General features: G+C 39.5%; 1 protein-coding gene across 5 annotated transcripts in view; it reads right to left on the bottom strand.

Annotated features, from left to right (window-relative positions):
- RANBP3L (RAN binding protein 3 like) overlaps positions 1-14,026 on the bottom strand; it is a 53,349-nt gene extending 39,323 nt beyond the window's left edge. For 4 of the 5 annotated variants that reach the window (XR_006273413.1, XR_006273414.1, XM_043488970.1 and 1 more), the window contains exon 1: positions 13,422-14,025. Coding sequence is in view for 2 of the 5 variants with exons in the window: in XM_043488970.1 (XP_043344905.1) it covers positions 13,422-13,512 (91 nt within the window). In the remaining 3 variants the exon portion in view is untranslated. Of the gene's footprint in view, positions 1-13,421 lie in introns of all 5 variants that reach the window. The other variant, XR_006273415.1, reaches the window with a different exon arrangement.
- Between the last annotated feature and the right edge of the window lie 672 nt (positions 14,027-14,698).

The raw sequence follows: 14,698 nt of genomic DNA, 5'->3' as shown, positions 1-14,698 counted from the left end.
ATCTAACCATCTCATCCTCTGCCACCCCCTTCTCCTTTTGCCTGGTTTGTATGTTGGTCTAAAATCTAGACACAGATCAGTTTTGAAAAACAAAGACATAAAAATAAAGTATCTGATGTGAGCCAGAACCAAAAAGAACCAGAGGCTGTATCACACAGAGACCTTGCTACCCTTCTGGAGGTGGGACCAAGGCCCTGAAACACCTCACCCTAACCTCAACACCAAATCATTCTGCTTAGTTTATAATCCAGTCATAGGTGACAGTGGGCTATGGTCAGTGACTTGGTTTCATTTGCATTTTAGAATATGGAAATTTGCAGTAGAAACAATTCAACTGAAGGCAAACTCTCATTTCTTAAAACCATTTACTTCACTAATGTCATTATAGGGCTTCCCTGGTAAAAGATCCATCTGCAGTGCAGAAGATGCGGGACACGTAAGATCGATCCCTGGGTCGGGAAGCTCCCCTGGAGAAGGAAGTGGCAAATCACTCCACAATTCTTGCCTGGACAGAGGAGCCTGGCGGGCTACAGTCCATTGGGTCACAAAGAGTTGGATACGACTAAACATGCATGCATAATGTCATCATAAACATGGAAGTTCACAGATTTTAAAAAACAGAGAACTTTCATTAAGTCATTTGATACAGAGCACCTGGCAATATCACTGTTGATCAAAACACAGTGATGATGGAAGAAACTGGCTTTATATTTTTGAGAGTTCTGTAATGGATCCCAAAAGACATGGTTGTCATGTGCAGTGTGCTTTATACTGGGGAATGATCAGTGAGTTGAACGGTTTCACGACCTTCTTGTTTTCCAACAGATGTTTTCAACAGCCTACACAGCATACTCCATTAAATTTTACTATTGTTTCACTGTCAAAACATGACTCTTCGAATTATTTCTTTCTTTTTAAAACAGTACCATATGGCATGCTTATGCATATCATGACTATTTTTTAACCTTTTGCCTTTTGAAATATTTAACTTTACATGACCTAAAAGTTAGACCTTGCTGATCTCCCATGGTGCTTCTTTTATGCATATGTGTAATGTGAAAATGTATATTTGCATCACACTTCACCTGTTATAAAATATCTTTAAATATATTAATCTTTGGTGACTAAATAAATGACTACCAGTGGCAGGAAGTGTGTTTTAAAAACCTAAACAAAAACAAAAACAAAAACCTAAACTTTGCCAAAAACCAGACTGAATTAAAATCCCATCTCCTCAACTCACTGTGTGAGCTAAGGCAGGTCATTTGACCCTTTGAGCCCAAATTTACTCATCTGTAATTAAATAGGGATAGTAAGACTTGACAAAGTTGTAAGGATTAAATGAGGTAATGTAGGTAAAATGCTAAGCCCCAGTACCTGGCATGTGAGAAATGCTCAGTAAACTGCAGCTCTTACTACATGATATAATCCTCAAGAGGTAAGTTATTAGACCCTTGGATCATGAGAGAGCTAAGGCTTCAGAATTACAAAAGGTACACAAGATCACACAGCTAGTACTTAGAAATCTTAGACTAAAACACACGAGTGTGTGTGCGCGTGCTAAGCCACTTCAGTCGTGTCCGACTCTTTGCAACCCTATGGACCATTGCCCACCAGGCTCCTCTGTCCACAGAATTCTCCAGGCGAGAATACTGAAGTGGGTTGCCATGCCCTCCTCCAGGGAATCTTTCTGACCCAGGGATTGAACTTGGGTCTCTTATGTCTCCTGCACTGGCAGACAAGTTCTTTACTACTAGCATTAACCAGGAAGCCCTAAAATACATGAGAGCTGACTCCAAACCTCATGGTTTTTCCTCTAAGGAAGGCTCCCTCTTGGCTTAGTTAAATGTCTGCTTCACAGTTTTTCTTCTGTTGCTGTGATGTACCTGTGCTGCAGTAGCCCTCCTGCTTCTGTAGTCTATACGAGACGGGTTGATATGTCATCCCAGACTGTGTGTATCTTCCTGCACTTCTGTTTTGCCATCTGTAAACATGTAAGATGCTTCACTTACTCTTACCATTTTCTGTTTGTATTCTGACTTTTAGGAGGTTTGTTCGAGAATATGGGCAGGCAAATGGCATGGTGAGCTTAGCAATTTAAAACCTCCATGTTTTAATAAACATGGTTTAATAAACCTAAATTAAAAAAAAAAAACCTTTATTTTCAGCCACTGGCAAAAATGACTCAGAAGAATGCATTACTTTTGACAAAACACACCCAATTTCTCCATAATTTGAAGGTGTTATTTTATCTATAAATATTACATAGAGAATATAAACTAAGTATGCTTTTGTGATCAGGTTACCTTGTCATCTTCAACGACGTGGACATGTTTGTCAGCAGCAAACGTGCGCCCTCTGGACTGACAATGCTAGAAAGGGCTGTTGGCTCTTCCTCTCCACCGTTCCTTCCTTTGTGCCCATGGGGTAATAAAGATGCAGAACGTGTCCTGCGCTGTTCCTAGTCCACTCAGAGCCATTTGGAAATGCATATTGCATTTGACAGCATTTATAAATCACATCTTTTCCCCTCAGAATAACTTGCAGTGTGAAAATGCTTCCATATGTTAGAAGTGGGTCTCTCCATTTTGCTGAGGGAGGAGGGAATGGAAATATAGTCTGGGTTTCATGGCATGTTGAAGATAAGTATTGTACAGGTTTAAAATGGTGTCTGTTAATTTTAAGTAATTCTCTAGTGTTCGCTGCTCTGCTAAAATTGAATAGGTGATTTTGACACAAAATACCATATTAGTAGTAATTAAATCACTCTTCACAAAGACTATTAATAAGTCAACATAGCTGAAATGCCACTTCATAGATTGAATCCAGATAAATTGAAGCTGTTCCTCTTCAGTACAGAAGCACCCTATTTTTAAATTCCCCCATAGAGAGGCTTGACTGCAACTTCTTACAATTCCCAAACTCTTTTCCTTAAACGTACGTCTCTTTGCCCTGAGCCTTTGAGCTAGCAGGAGAAAAGGCTCGTTGTTTTCCGGCTTCACAGGAATAAATGGATCTTATTCCACTGAGAACAAGACCTCAGAGGCCTAGCAGGAAGAAAGGAGCAGAGCTGCCACCCAGCCCGCTCACAAACCTGGACGTCTTCAACCCCATTCTCCTCCTGGGAACTGGTAGAAGCGACCCCCGAGGTCAGCACTCACCCTCACCTTCCCCTGGTGAGAACTGAAGTGCCCTGTGAGCCCTCGGGCACAGAAATGGAACAGAAATACTGGGCTCTGCCTGCGGGTGGTTCGGCACTCAAGGTCTCACTGCACTGTATCAGAACTAGTTTGAGAGGAGTGAAGGCCAGGTAGAAATTTGTAAACCTTCCCAGAAACATTTCATCATCATGCTAAAGACGATCACAGGAGGAAAACCTCCCACTTTTCAAATGCATATGGCTTGCAAAAGTCTTAAAAAAAAAACAAAAACTGAGAACAATCTTTTACATGTATTCATTTTCTTTCCTTCAAGCTTTTGTGATCATTGAGCTATTATGACAAGTCAAGATAAAAGGATCAGATGAAATATTATAATTATGTGACATCTTTTTTTAAAGCATTTTTATGGTGGGAAAATATACATAACATAAATTTTACCATCTTAGTCATTTTAAATACAGTTCAGTGGCATTAGGTATTTTCAAAATATATTATTATCACCACCATACATCTCAAGAAATTTTTCAGGACCCCAAATTGAGATTCCATATCAGTTAAACATGAAGTCCCCATTCCACTGCCCCCACCAGCCCTTGGTAACCACTGTTCTACTTTCTGATTCTATGGACCTGACTACACCAGGTCAGATCCTAGTTACGCCTCATATAAGTGGAGTCACACAAACAAGGTAACGAACCATACCTTGAGCTTTAGGCTTAAAACGTGAGAAATGTTCACAATTATAGAAAGAAGTTTGCTGCGTCTATTATGGTCTTTTTTTGTAAAATTTGTTTTCTCTTTTTTCTTTCCTTATCTTTAAGTTTGTTTTCCACAAATCCCTCTAAACCCACTTTGCTTCACCCCACTGTCAAAACAATCACTTCTACTAATTAATTTTAGCCTACTCAATTTTCAAAAAGAAAAATGGCACCTAATGCCAAAAACTGAGAATGAAGGTCCTTAAAGCAAAGTTGGTCTTGTGGAACAAACAGAACCTTATAGTCTGTGGCACTGACACATGTCTTATCCATTCCCGGCTTATAAAAACATACATGCACAAATCTTTATCTGCAATTTCATCTCTCTGCAGACAACCAAAGTTTAGCCAATTATTCCTTTTTTTAGCCAATTATTCTTGGCTAATATATAGAAATACTGACTTTTATCCTGTTATCCTGTGACCTCGTGAACTCATTTATTCTAGTATTTTGGGGGGTAGAGGTAGATTCCCAAGGATTTTTCTACATAGACTATCACTTGTCTGTGAATAAAAAATGTTTTATCTCTTTCTTTCCAATATGTAAGCCGTTGTTTTCTTTTTAGCTTAGTACACTGTCTAGGACCTTCAGTATGATGCTGAGTAGAAGGGATTACAATGGGTATCTTTGTTTTCTTCTGATCTTAGCAGGAAGGTGTTCAGCCTTTCTCTTAAAAGTATGATGTTAGCTGTTGGTTTTTGTAAAGTTCTTTATTTGGTTGAGGAAATTCCTTTCCATTCTAAACCCTTTTAAAATTTTTACATGAGTTGATGTTGAATTTTGTTTATGTTTTTTCTGCATCTTTTTGGCACAGAGTTGTTTATAATATCCCCTTATTATCCTTCTAATATTTGAAGGACCTATAAGGACATTACATATCATTCCTGATATGTTTTTGCCTCTTTTTTATTGATAAATCTAGTTAGGATTTTATTAGCTGTATTAATGTTTTCAAAGAAATAACTTTTAGGAAGTGGAATATTTCCCCCTAACTTTGGTTTTAGAAGTAGAAAAATGAGGTTTTTTTGTTTGTTTATTTTTACTTACTTTTTTTTAAGTCTAACTTCAGAAATGTAATTAGGGATGGCTTTGAAAAGTCATAGTTTTTTTAAAAAATTGTGGCAAAATACACATACCATAAAATGCACCATCTTAACTGGTTTTAAGTACATAGCACAGTAGTTTTAACTTTTTTGACATTGTTGTGCAATCAATCTCCAGAACTCTTTCACCTTGCAAAGTTGAGACTGTCCTTAATGATGATCAGTTCAGTTCAATGACTTCCCGCTAACCTGTCCTCCTGCCGCTGCCCAAGCCTCTGGCAATTCCTATTCTACTTTATGTCTTTATGAATTTAAACAACTCTACAAATCTCATATTAGTGGAATCATACAGTATTTGTCTTTTTGTGACTGGCTTATTTCACTTAGCATAATATCCTCAAGAATCATTTATGTAGTAGCAAGTATCAGAATTTGCTTCCCCTTTCAGTCTGAATAATAGCCCACAACCTTATATAAAATCCACAATAATAATAATCCACAATGACAATAATAATCCACAATAATCCAACAGCACAAGAGAAGACTACTCATGGACATCACCGGATAGTCAATACCAAAATCAGATTGATTATATTCGTTGCAGCCAAAGATGGGGAAACTCTATACAGTCAGCAAAAACAAGACTGGGAGCTGACTGTGACTCAGATCATGAACTCCTTATTGCAAAATTCAGACTGAAATTGAAGAAAGTAGGGAAAACCACTAGACCACTCAGGTATGACCTAAATCAAAACCCTTATGATTATACAGTAGAAGTGACAAACAGATTCAAGGGATTATATCTGATAGACAGAGTACCTGAAGAACTGTGAACAGAGGTTAGTGACATTGTACAGGAGGCAGTGATCAAGACCATCCCCAAGAAAAAAGAAATGCAAAAAGGCAAAATGGCTGTCTGAGGAGGCCTTACAAATGGCTGAGAAAAGAAGAGAAGCGAAAGGCAAAGGAGAAGAGGAAATACATACCCATTTGAAGGCAGAGTTCCAAAGAATAGCAAGGAGAGATAAGAAAGCCTTCCTCAGTGATCAGTGCAAAGAAATAGAGGAAAACAACAGAATGGGAAAGACTAGAGATCTCTTCAAGAAAATTAGAGATACCAAGAGAATATTTCATGCAAAGATGGGCACAATAAAGGACAGAAATGGTATGGACCTAACAGAAGCAGAAGATATTAAGAACAGGTGGCAAGAATACACAGAAGAGCTGTACAAAAAAGATCTTCACGACCCAGATAATCACAATGGTGTGATCACTCACCCAGAGCCAGACATCCTGGAATGTGAAGTCAAGTGGGCCTTAGGAAGCCTCACTGTGAACAAGGCTAGGGGAGGTGATGGAATTCTATTTGAGCTATTTCAAATCCTAAAAGATGATGCTGTGAAAGTGCTGCAGTCAAGATGCCAGCAAATTTGGAAAACTCAGGCAGTGGCCACAGGACTGGAAAAGGTCAGTTTTCATTCAAATCCCTAAGAAAGGCAATGCCAAAGAATGCTCAAGCTACCACACAATTGCACTCATTTCACACGCTAGCAAAGTAATGCTCAAAATTCTCCAAGCCAGGCTTCTACAGTATGTGAACCATGAACTTCCAGATGTTTAAGCTGGATTTAGAAAAGGCAGAGGAACCAGAGATCAAATTGCCAACATTCATTGGATCATTGACAAAGCAAGAGAGTTCCAGAACAACATCTACTTCTGCTTTATTGACTATACTAAAACCTTTGATTGTGTGAATCACAACAAGCTGTGGAAAATTCTTTAAGAGATGGAAATACCAGACCATCTGACCTGCTTCTTGAGAAATCTGTATGCAGGTCAAGAAGCAACAATTAGAACTGGACATGGAACAACAGACTGGTTCCAAATTGAGAAAGGAGTATGTCAAGGCTGTATATTGTCACCCTGCTTATTTAACTTATATGCAGAGTACATCATGAGAAATGCTGGGCTGGAAGAAGCACAAGCTGAAATCAAGATTGCCGGGAGAAATATCAATAACCTCAGATATGCATATGACACCACCCTTATGGCAGAAAGTGAAGAGGAACTAAAAGGCCTCTTGATGAAAGTGAAAGAAGAGAGTGAAAAACCTGGCTTAAAGCTCAACATTCAGAAAACTAAGATCATGGCAACCACTCCCATCACTTCATGGCAAATAGGGAAACAGTGGAAACAGTGACAGACTTTATTTTGGGGGGCTCCCAAATCACTGCAGATGGTGACTGCAGCCATGAAATTAAAAGATGCTTCCTCCTTGGAGGAAAAGCTATGGCCAACCTGGACAGCATATTAAAAAAACAGAGACGTTACTTTGCCAACAAAGATCCGTCTAGTCAAAGCTATGGTTTTTCCAGTGGTCATGTATGGATGTGAGAGTTGAACAATAAAGAAAGCTGAGCACTGAAGAATTGATGCTTTTGAACTGTGGTGTTGGAGAAGACTCTTGAGTCCCTTGGACTGCAAGGAGATCCAACCAGTTAACCCTAAAGGAAATCAGTCCTGAATATTCATTAGAAAGACTGATGCTGAAGCTGAAACTCCAATACTTTGGCCACCTGATGTGAAGAACTGACTCATTGGGAAAGACCCTGATGCTGGGAAAGATTGAAGGCAGGAGAAGAAGGGGATGACAGAGGATGAGATGCTTGATTGGCATCACCAACTTGATGGACATGAGTTTGAGTAAGCTCTGGGAGTCGGTGATGGACAGGGAAGCCTGGTGTGCTACAGTCCATGGGGTCGCAAAGAGTCGGATATGACTGAGGAACTGAACTGAACTGAATAATCCAATGTATGTATTTTGTTTATCCATTCATGTGTTGATGAACACATAGGCTGCCTATACCTTTTGGCTCTTGTGTGAGAAAGTATCTGTTTGAGTCCCTGCTTTCACATCTTTGAGGTATATAGCCAGAAGTAGAATTTCTGATTCATAGGATAATTTTATTCTAAAATTTCAAGGAACTATCATACTGTTTTCCACAGCAGATGCATGATTTTACTTTCCCACCAACAGAGCATAAGGATTCTAATTACTCCACTCTTAACCACACTGTTGTTTTCTGTCTTTTCTTTTTTTTAAATAATAGCCATCCTAATGTGTATTAGGTGGGAAAAATGAAGTTTAAGTCACTACATTTATTTTCCAAATCCCCACATATGTGCCATCTATTAGGAAGGCTTATTATGGAAAAGACTTCTGTCCTGGGTATGAGTTTGAACATGATAAATGAACAGAATATGAGTTTTCCCCTTTCTGATAATTTTTAAATGGTCTATATTTGTTTCTATTACTACCAATCTGTGACATTAAAGGCTTTGCAGATAGAACAAAACTGTCTTTTTGAAGTTCCTTTTTGGTGAAAGGAAAACAGAAATGTATGTAGACCTTCTGGAGACTGAGTTTAATAATGATCAATAATGTAATCAACCATGCCCACATTATAAAATCCTGTATAAAAACTCCAGACACCAAGTTCAGTGGAGCTTCCTGGTCGTTGAACTTACTGATGTCCTGGGAGAGTGGTGCACCCAGATTCCTGTGCTCTGGACTTTCCTAACCTTGCCCTATGTATCTCTTCATTTGGCCGTTTATTTGTATCCTTTGTGATAAAATGGCAATCATGAGTATAGAGCGCTCCTGAGTTCTGTGAATTTTTCTAGCAAACTTTAAAACCTGAGAGGGTTGTGAGAAACCTTGAATGTGTAGTGGGCCAGGCAGAAATATAAGTATCTTGGAGATACCTGAAAGTTGTAACCAGTATTTGAAGGGTGGGAGTCTTGTGAGACGGAGCCCCTAACTCTTGATGTTTTTGCTAACTCTGGGTAGAGTTAGAATTGAACTAAATTGTAGGACACCCTGCTGGTGTCAAAAAATTGGTATCAGAACATACAAAGAAAATCAGGAGGTATCCCAATGCCTCTTGGATCTGCAGAGGTTTTCTAATGTGGACCAATGAAAAAAATTAAATATTGTAACACTAGGAATTGTGGATTTTATAAGACAGCTACATAGAGCAAACAGCACATTTAATGTAGCTTTTAATAATCAGGTGACCTTGGAGAAATCACTTGACATTGAAGATTCTCAGTTTCCACATCTTTAAAAATGAGGATAATGATGCTTTCCTGTAGTTAATTTTGTGTCTACTTGGCTGCACCACAATGCCACATAGTTGGTCAGACGTTATTCCAGGTGTTTCTGTGAGAGTGTTTTGAATGAGACTTACTTTTAAACTGGTGAACTTTGAGTAAAGTGGATTGCCCTCCATAATTTTGGTGGGCCTCATCCAATCAGCTGAAAGCCTGACTAAACCAAAAGATTGACCTCTCCTGAGGAAGAGGTAATTCTGCCAGCAGACAACCTTTGGACTTCAACTGAAACATTGGTTCGATCCTCACGTTGGTCTCCAATCTGTTGACCCACACAACAGACTTTTGACTTGCCAGCCTCCATAATCGTGTGAATCAGTCCCTTAAAAATAACCTCTCTCCCTCTCTCTATATCTGTGTCTTTATCTGTATCTACATCCACAAAAGTACAAAGTGGAAGTTGCTCAGCCGTGTCTGGCTCTTTGCGACCCCATGGACTATACAGTCCATAGAATTCTCCAGGCTGAAATACTGGAGTGGGTAGCCTTTCCCTTCTCCAAGGTATCTTCCCAACCCAGGGATCAAACCCAGGTCTCCCGCACTGCAGGCGGATTCTTTACCAGTTGAGTCACCAAGGAAACCCATCTATATCTACATCTTTATACAAATCGATTGATGGGGCTTCCCTGATGGCTCAGTTAGTAAAGAATCTGCCTGCCATGCAGGAGACCCTGCAATGCAGGAATCCTTGGGTCAGGAAGAACCCCTGTAGAAGGGAAAGGCTACCCACCCCGGTATTCTGGTCTGGAGAATTCCATTGACAGATGAGCACTGTGGGCTACAGTCTATGGTGTCTCAGAGTTGGACACAGCTGAGCAACTAACACACACACACACATATACTAATATACACATACATATATACATATAGGGGCCTCTCCAGTGGCTGAGACAGTAAAGAATCTGCCTGCAATGTGGGAGACCTGGGTTCGATCCCTGGGTTGGGAAGATCCTCTGGAGGAGGGTAGCAACCCAGTCCAGTATTCTTGCCTGGAGAATCCCCATGGACAGAGGAGCTGGGCAGGCTATAGTCCATGCAGTCGCAAAGAGTCGGACATGACTGAGCGACTAGGCGTAGCACAGCATGTACACGTAGAGTATGTATATATGTACATGCTTTGAGGTTAACAAGGTACTTTATCTTAATTAATTCTCATAATAATCAGGTAAGGCAGTGTATTAGTCAAGGTTCTCCAGAGAAACAGTACAATACGGTGTATACATACATGTGTACACACACAGAGGCACACATGCCTGCAGGTATACAGACACATTACATACATGTATACACACGTTTATATATATACACACGTGTATAATTAAATAATGTCTGTGATGCTACTCTGTGAACTTCAAAGCATTGTAAAACGTAGTCCCTCTAGGACATGTAATGTGTACTGAACGTTGTGTCGAGTGTTTACAGATATAAATTAATGTCTACAAATGTGGTCTCAGATGGACGTTACAGACAGATGGATCTGAACTATCACAGAAGAAGCAACAGCAGAAAGAGTAGTTTTCTGGACTTCCATTCTGGACTAGTATAGCACCTGTTTACATACAGTGGAAATAAAGTCTATGTGGACAGGAAAGCACGTGGCTTAGTTAGCTTAGTTCAGCGTACTTACCTAGCATCTGGCACAGTGTTTTGGTAGTCATTGTCCAGATAACTGCTGAAGGATAGGTGACTTTATTTATGTGATCACCCAAAAAGCACATTTTGTGATTAACTAGGTGGAAAGCATTAAATACCTTAGACTTAACATAAAGAACTTACTTAGCCTCTAGCATGGAGGATTTTTGGAAAGTGCATCTGTGTTGAATCTGCTCATGCTGCTGATGAGTTAAAAGTCCATTAATCCTAGTCTGTATGCTGGAATCTTAGTTTGGCTGGGATAGGCCAAAGCCACACACTCAGAACACCTCAGCGAATAAATCCACAGCCAGCCCTCACTCTGAAACAAATGGCTTTGCTTCCTTGGGCCTTTGCTGAACTTTGCTTAATAACAAGGTACAAATATAGCTTGATGGAAAAGTCAGAACCATTACACCGAATAAATGCTTATAAACTCCAGAGCTATAACTGGAAGGCAAACTCTGCCCAGTGTCACTTGTCAACTCAGATCTCTAGATGACATTTCTTGTAAAGTCAATGGCCAGTCTGAGTTGAACTAGCATGCTTCACAACTTTATGGATTGTGGTTTATGTGGGCAGATATTTTGAGACTCAGTTGTGGAAGAATATGGTTGCTTTCAAAACATTCTAGGCAAAAGCTTTGGTCTGAGAAGTGAGACCAGACTTCTAATCTTGTTGATATTTTGGGAATTATGTCATCACAGTGATATTTCCAGGCTGCTCTGGATATGGCCAGTAAGGGAGAGACCATCAAGACAGTCTGCCCAGTCTGCCTTAAATAAAGACAACAGTGGGATACTATTTTCCACTTACAAAATTGGAAAAAACAACTTGAAAATAATACCCAGTATTACTGAGACTATATCTCTACACTGCTGAATAAAAGGCCATTTATCCCCCTCCAAAAAAAATTTTTAAAAACATGCATATCATTTGACCCCAAAATTCCACTTCTGAAAATGTTTTCCAAGAGAATAATCTCATCTCAGCAACAATTTATCCATTAATGTACGTTAAACAAGTGTTGCTTGTAATAGTGAAAAATTGGAAATCACTGAACTATCCAGCAGTAGTGAATTACCTGAAAGAATTTAACTATATTCATGTGAAGGAATAGTATGCAACTGTTAAAAATAAGGTTGTAAAAGAATATATGATGACATGGGAATTTGTTCATATTCAATTGTTGAGTTAAAAAATTGTTTGCAAACCCTATGTACAAAATAAGTCTATATTTGCTTTAAAAATTAAGTAAAAGAATAATCTGTACATGTGCATAGAAGAGAGGCTAGAAGACATACATTAAAATGTTAATAGCATCTGTTTAGGTGGTAATTTTCATAGGTGATTTTTACCATCTCCTTTATGCTCCCCCAACAAGATTTCTGTAGTAAATATTACAGCAACAATTGTGAAAGGTGGAAGGTAGCTTTCAACATTTCAAACAAAATGAATAGCAAACTAAAAAACCTAAAATGAATTAGAATTGTCCATTAATAGAGGAGCAAGTACATTTTACAGTGCTATGATTAAACCCTGGCACATCCTAGGACTTTACATTCTAAGGCAGTTAGTTCAAAATGATTTATACAAGTCATGATGGTCCATAAGGGTCTTAAAATTTTTTGCTATTTTCGTTTAATATGAAGTATTTTCTACCCACACTGTGCTAAGCCTTGGACAGCATGAAGTCCAGAGACTGAAGCAGGGAGGTAGCTTGACACGTTCACATGAATGTTAGCACACAGATGCCACCTTAAAAGCGGCAGGGTTCAGCCCTTCAGACAACACACTCCATGCTACTGAAATGTAAAACTGTGTCTATAGAAAAAGAAAGAGCTTGTAGCCAGATCCGTCTGCCTGTGAGGGTATTGAGAAGTTAGAAATACCTGGGGTAAATCCTTAACATCTGGATGGTGATGTCATCCATGACACCCAGCCTTTTCTACAGCTGTCCCTGGTGTCCCTGACAGAATGGACTGAGGGATCATCCTGTCTATTCATGTCAACCGTCTGCTGCTAACTGATGCAGCTGGCTGAGCGGTGGATCTGAAGTTTTAAGACTGATGGTGAAAATGGCTGCAAGGTAGATAGTTCAGTCTGAATGTGACACTTTCCCCTGTCTGTCTTCATCTGTTCCAGAGCCATAAGAGGGAAAGACCCAAGAATGTATTTATTTCACCCATAAATGAATGAGCCAGAGATTGATACAAGACTGGGCTCTTAATCCCAAAGGGTATCATTAGTGGTTGGACAAGGGAGAATGTCCAGACTAACTTAAAGCCATTCTTAGCAGATTCCCCCTGTAGCTGATTCAGCCTTGCCTAGATAGGTGTCTTGAAATACACAAAATCCAGAATACTTAAGAAAAATGACAATGGCTGGAAATGTAACCACATATGTTTCAGAATGACAACACCAAGGACTAGGCATTTTCTATGGTCTTCTGTAGCCCTTTAAAAACCAACAGTGAATACAAGTAAACTCACCCTTAGGCATCACAGTTATGTCTAAGAGTTTAAAAATGGAAGATTGCAAAGCATTTCACAACAGAGATTCACAACAGGTACTTCACCAGCCCGCCATCCTTCCAAGAATGCAAATGGACAGGAGGTCACAAAACATACCACCCATTAGCTTGACAGACTCACCTTGATGTTGCTGTTCCTCTGGAAGCTTCAGTCTACAGGTGTGCAAACTGTTGACTAGGTGGCTGCTGCCTTTTCTTTGTATGGTAGACATGGTACTGGCTGTATGGCTGTGGCTCCAGAATAGCAGGGTATCCCTTCCCTTGGCCCGTCACCAAGAACGGTGTTCACACGTTACCCACAACTACAGAGGTACAAGCGGATCCTGTCCTTGCCTGGAAAAGCATTTACTTCTCTAATGCATTTCCAAGTGCTTCGTAGTCATGATTCTTGAAATAAATATTTACCAACTTGTAGCTTCTCCTACACATAAAGATGCCAATTCATTTGGATAAAAGCACAATTAATTCTTCTTTCATTTCAAAGCACATTGGAACTTCCCCCCTTACAGTGTAAAATCCTGCAAAGTAACCCTTTTTCTAACAGATTATAGTCTCGCAATCATTGACTCCTTCTGCCGATGTGAATCTAATGTCCTGAATATTTAGAGATGACTGCAGAGTAACACATACACAAAGGAGAAAAAAAGTGCTACTGAGCTAAATCAAGTGATTTCTAAGTCTGGTCTGAGTTACCCTCTGTGACAGCTGAAAGTGAACAGTTCTTAAGGGAGGCTGGAAGAAGGAGGAGCCGAATGGGCTAGGCTGATTAGCATAAAGAGGCAGGCGAAAAATGGCATTAGAGTTGCTATGAATGATAGTGACCAAAGCAGGATTCTAAAAAGATGCCCTGATATTGCAGTAATCACATATCTGACTTCTGCTGCTTTGTAATTAAAGGGAAAGCTCAAAGCAGGAGTTTATACCACATGGCTATTCACTTGTGTACGTGAAATCTAAAGGAACTGCTAATGAGCTCATGGAAATGTACTGCTAGAACTTTCAACTTCTGTAAACACCTCTGAGTCTTCAGAAGGGGGCAGCTCTAGAGCCGCCTGCTGCCAAAGCAATTATTTGGAGTTCAGGAAGAAAAATAAACACAGAAAACGTTATCTTTCCACAGATCTATCTCTGTTTCCCCTTAGATTATCTATTACTATTTTCAGATCATAAGACAAAGCTATTTCCAGTGTTTTCTTGTGCTGAAATAGCACACTTAACTGAAATGTTGAAAATCGTTTATATTATAGCATATAAAAGCATATTTCATTACAGCTTGAAATCAAATCCTGAACACCCTTCATGGAACTTGGGAGCTGCTACCCCTGAAGTTTTAATGAATGCTGGTAGATCCTGCCCTTCAAAACTCACAGGTCTTATATATATGCAGAAATGAGGTTG

This window comes from Cervus canadensis, chromosome 16, assembly GCF_019320065.1.
Source record: "Cervus canadensis isolate Bull #8, Minnesota chromosome 16, ASM1932006v1, whole genome shotgun sequence".
Classification (NCBI taxonomy): domain Eukaryota; kingdom Metazoa; phylum Chordata; class Mammalia; order Artiodactyla; family Cervidae; genus Cervus; species Cervus canadensis.
This window is presented reverse-complemented; position numbering and strand designations above follow the sequence as displayed.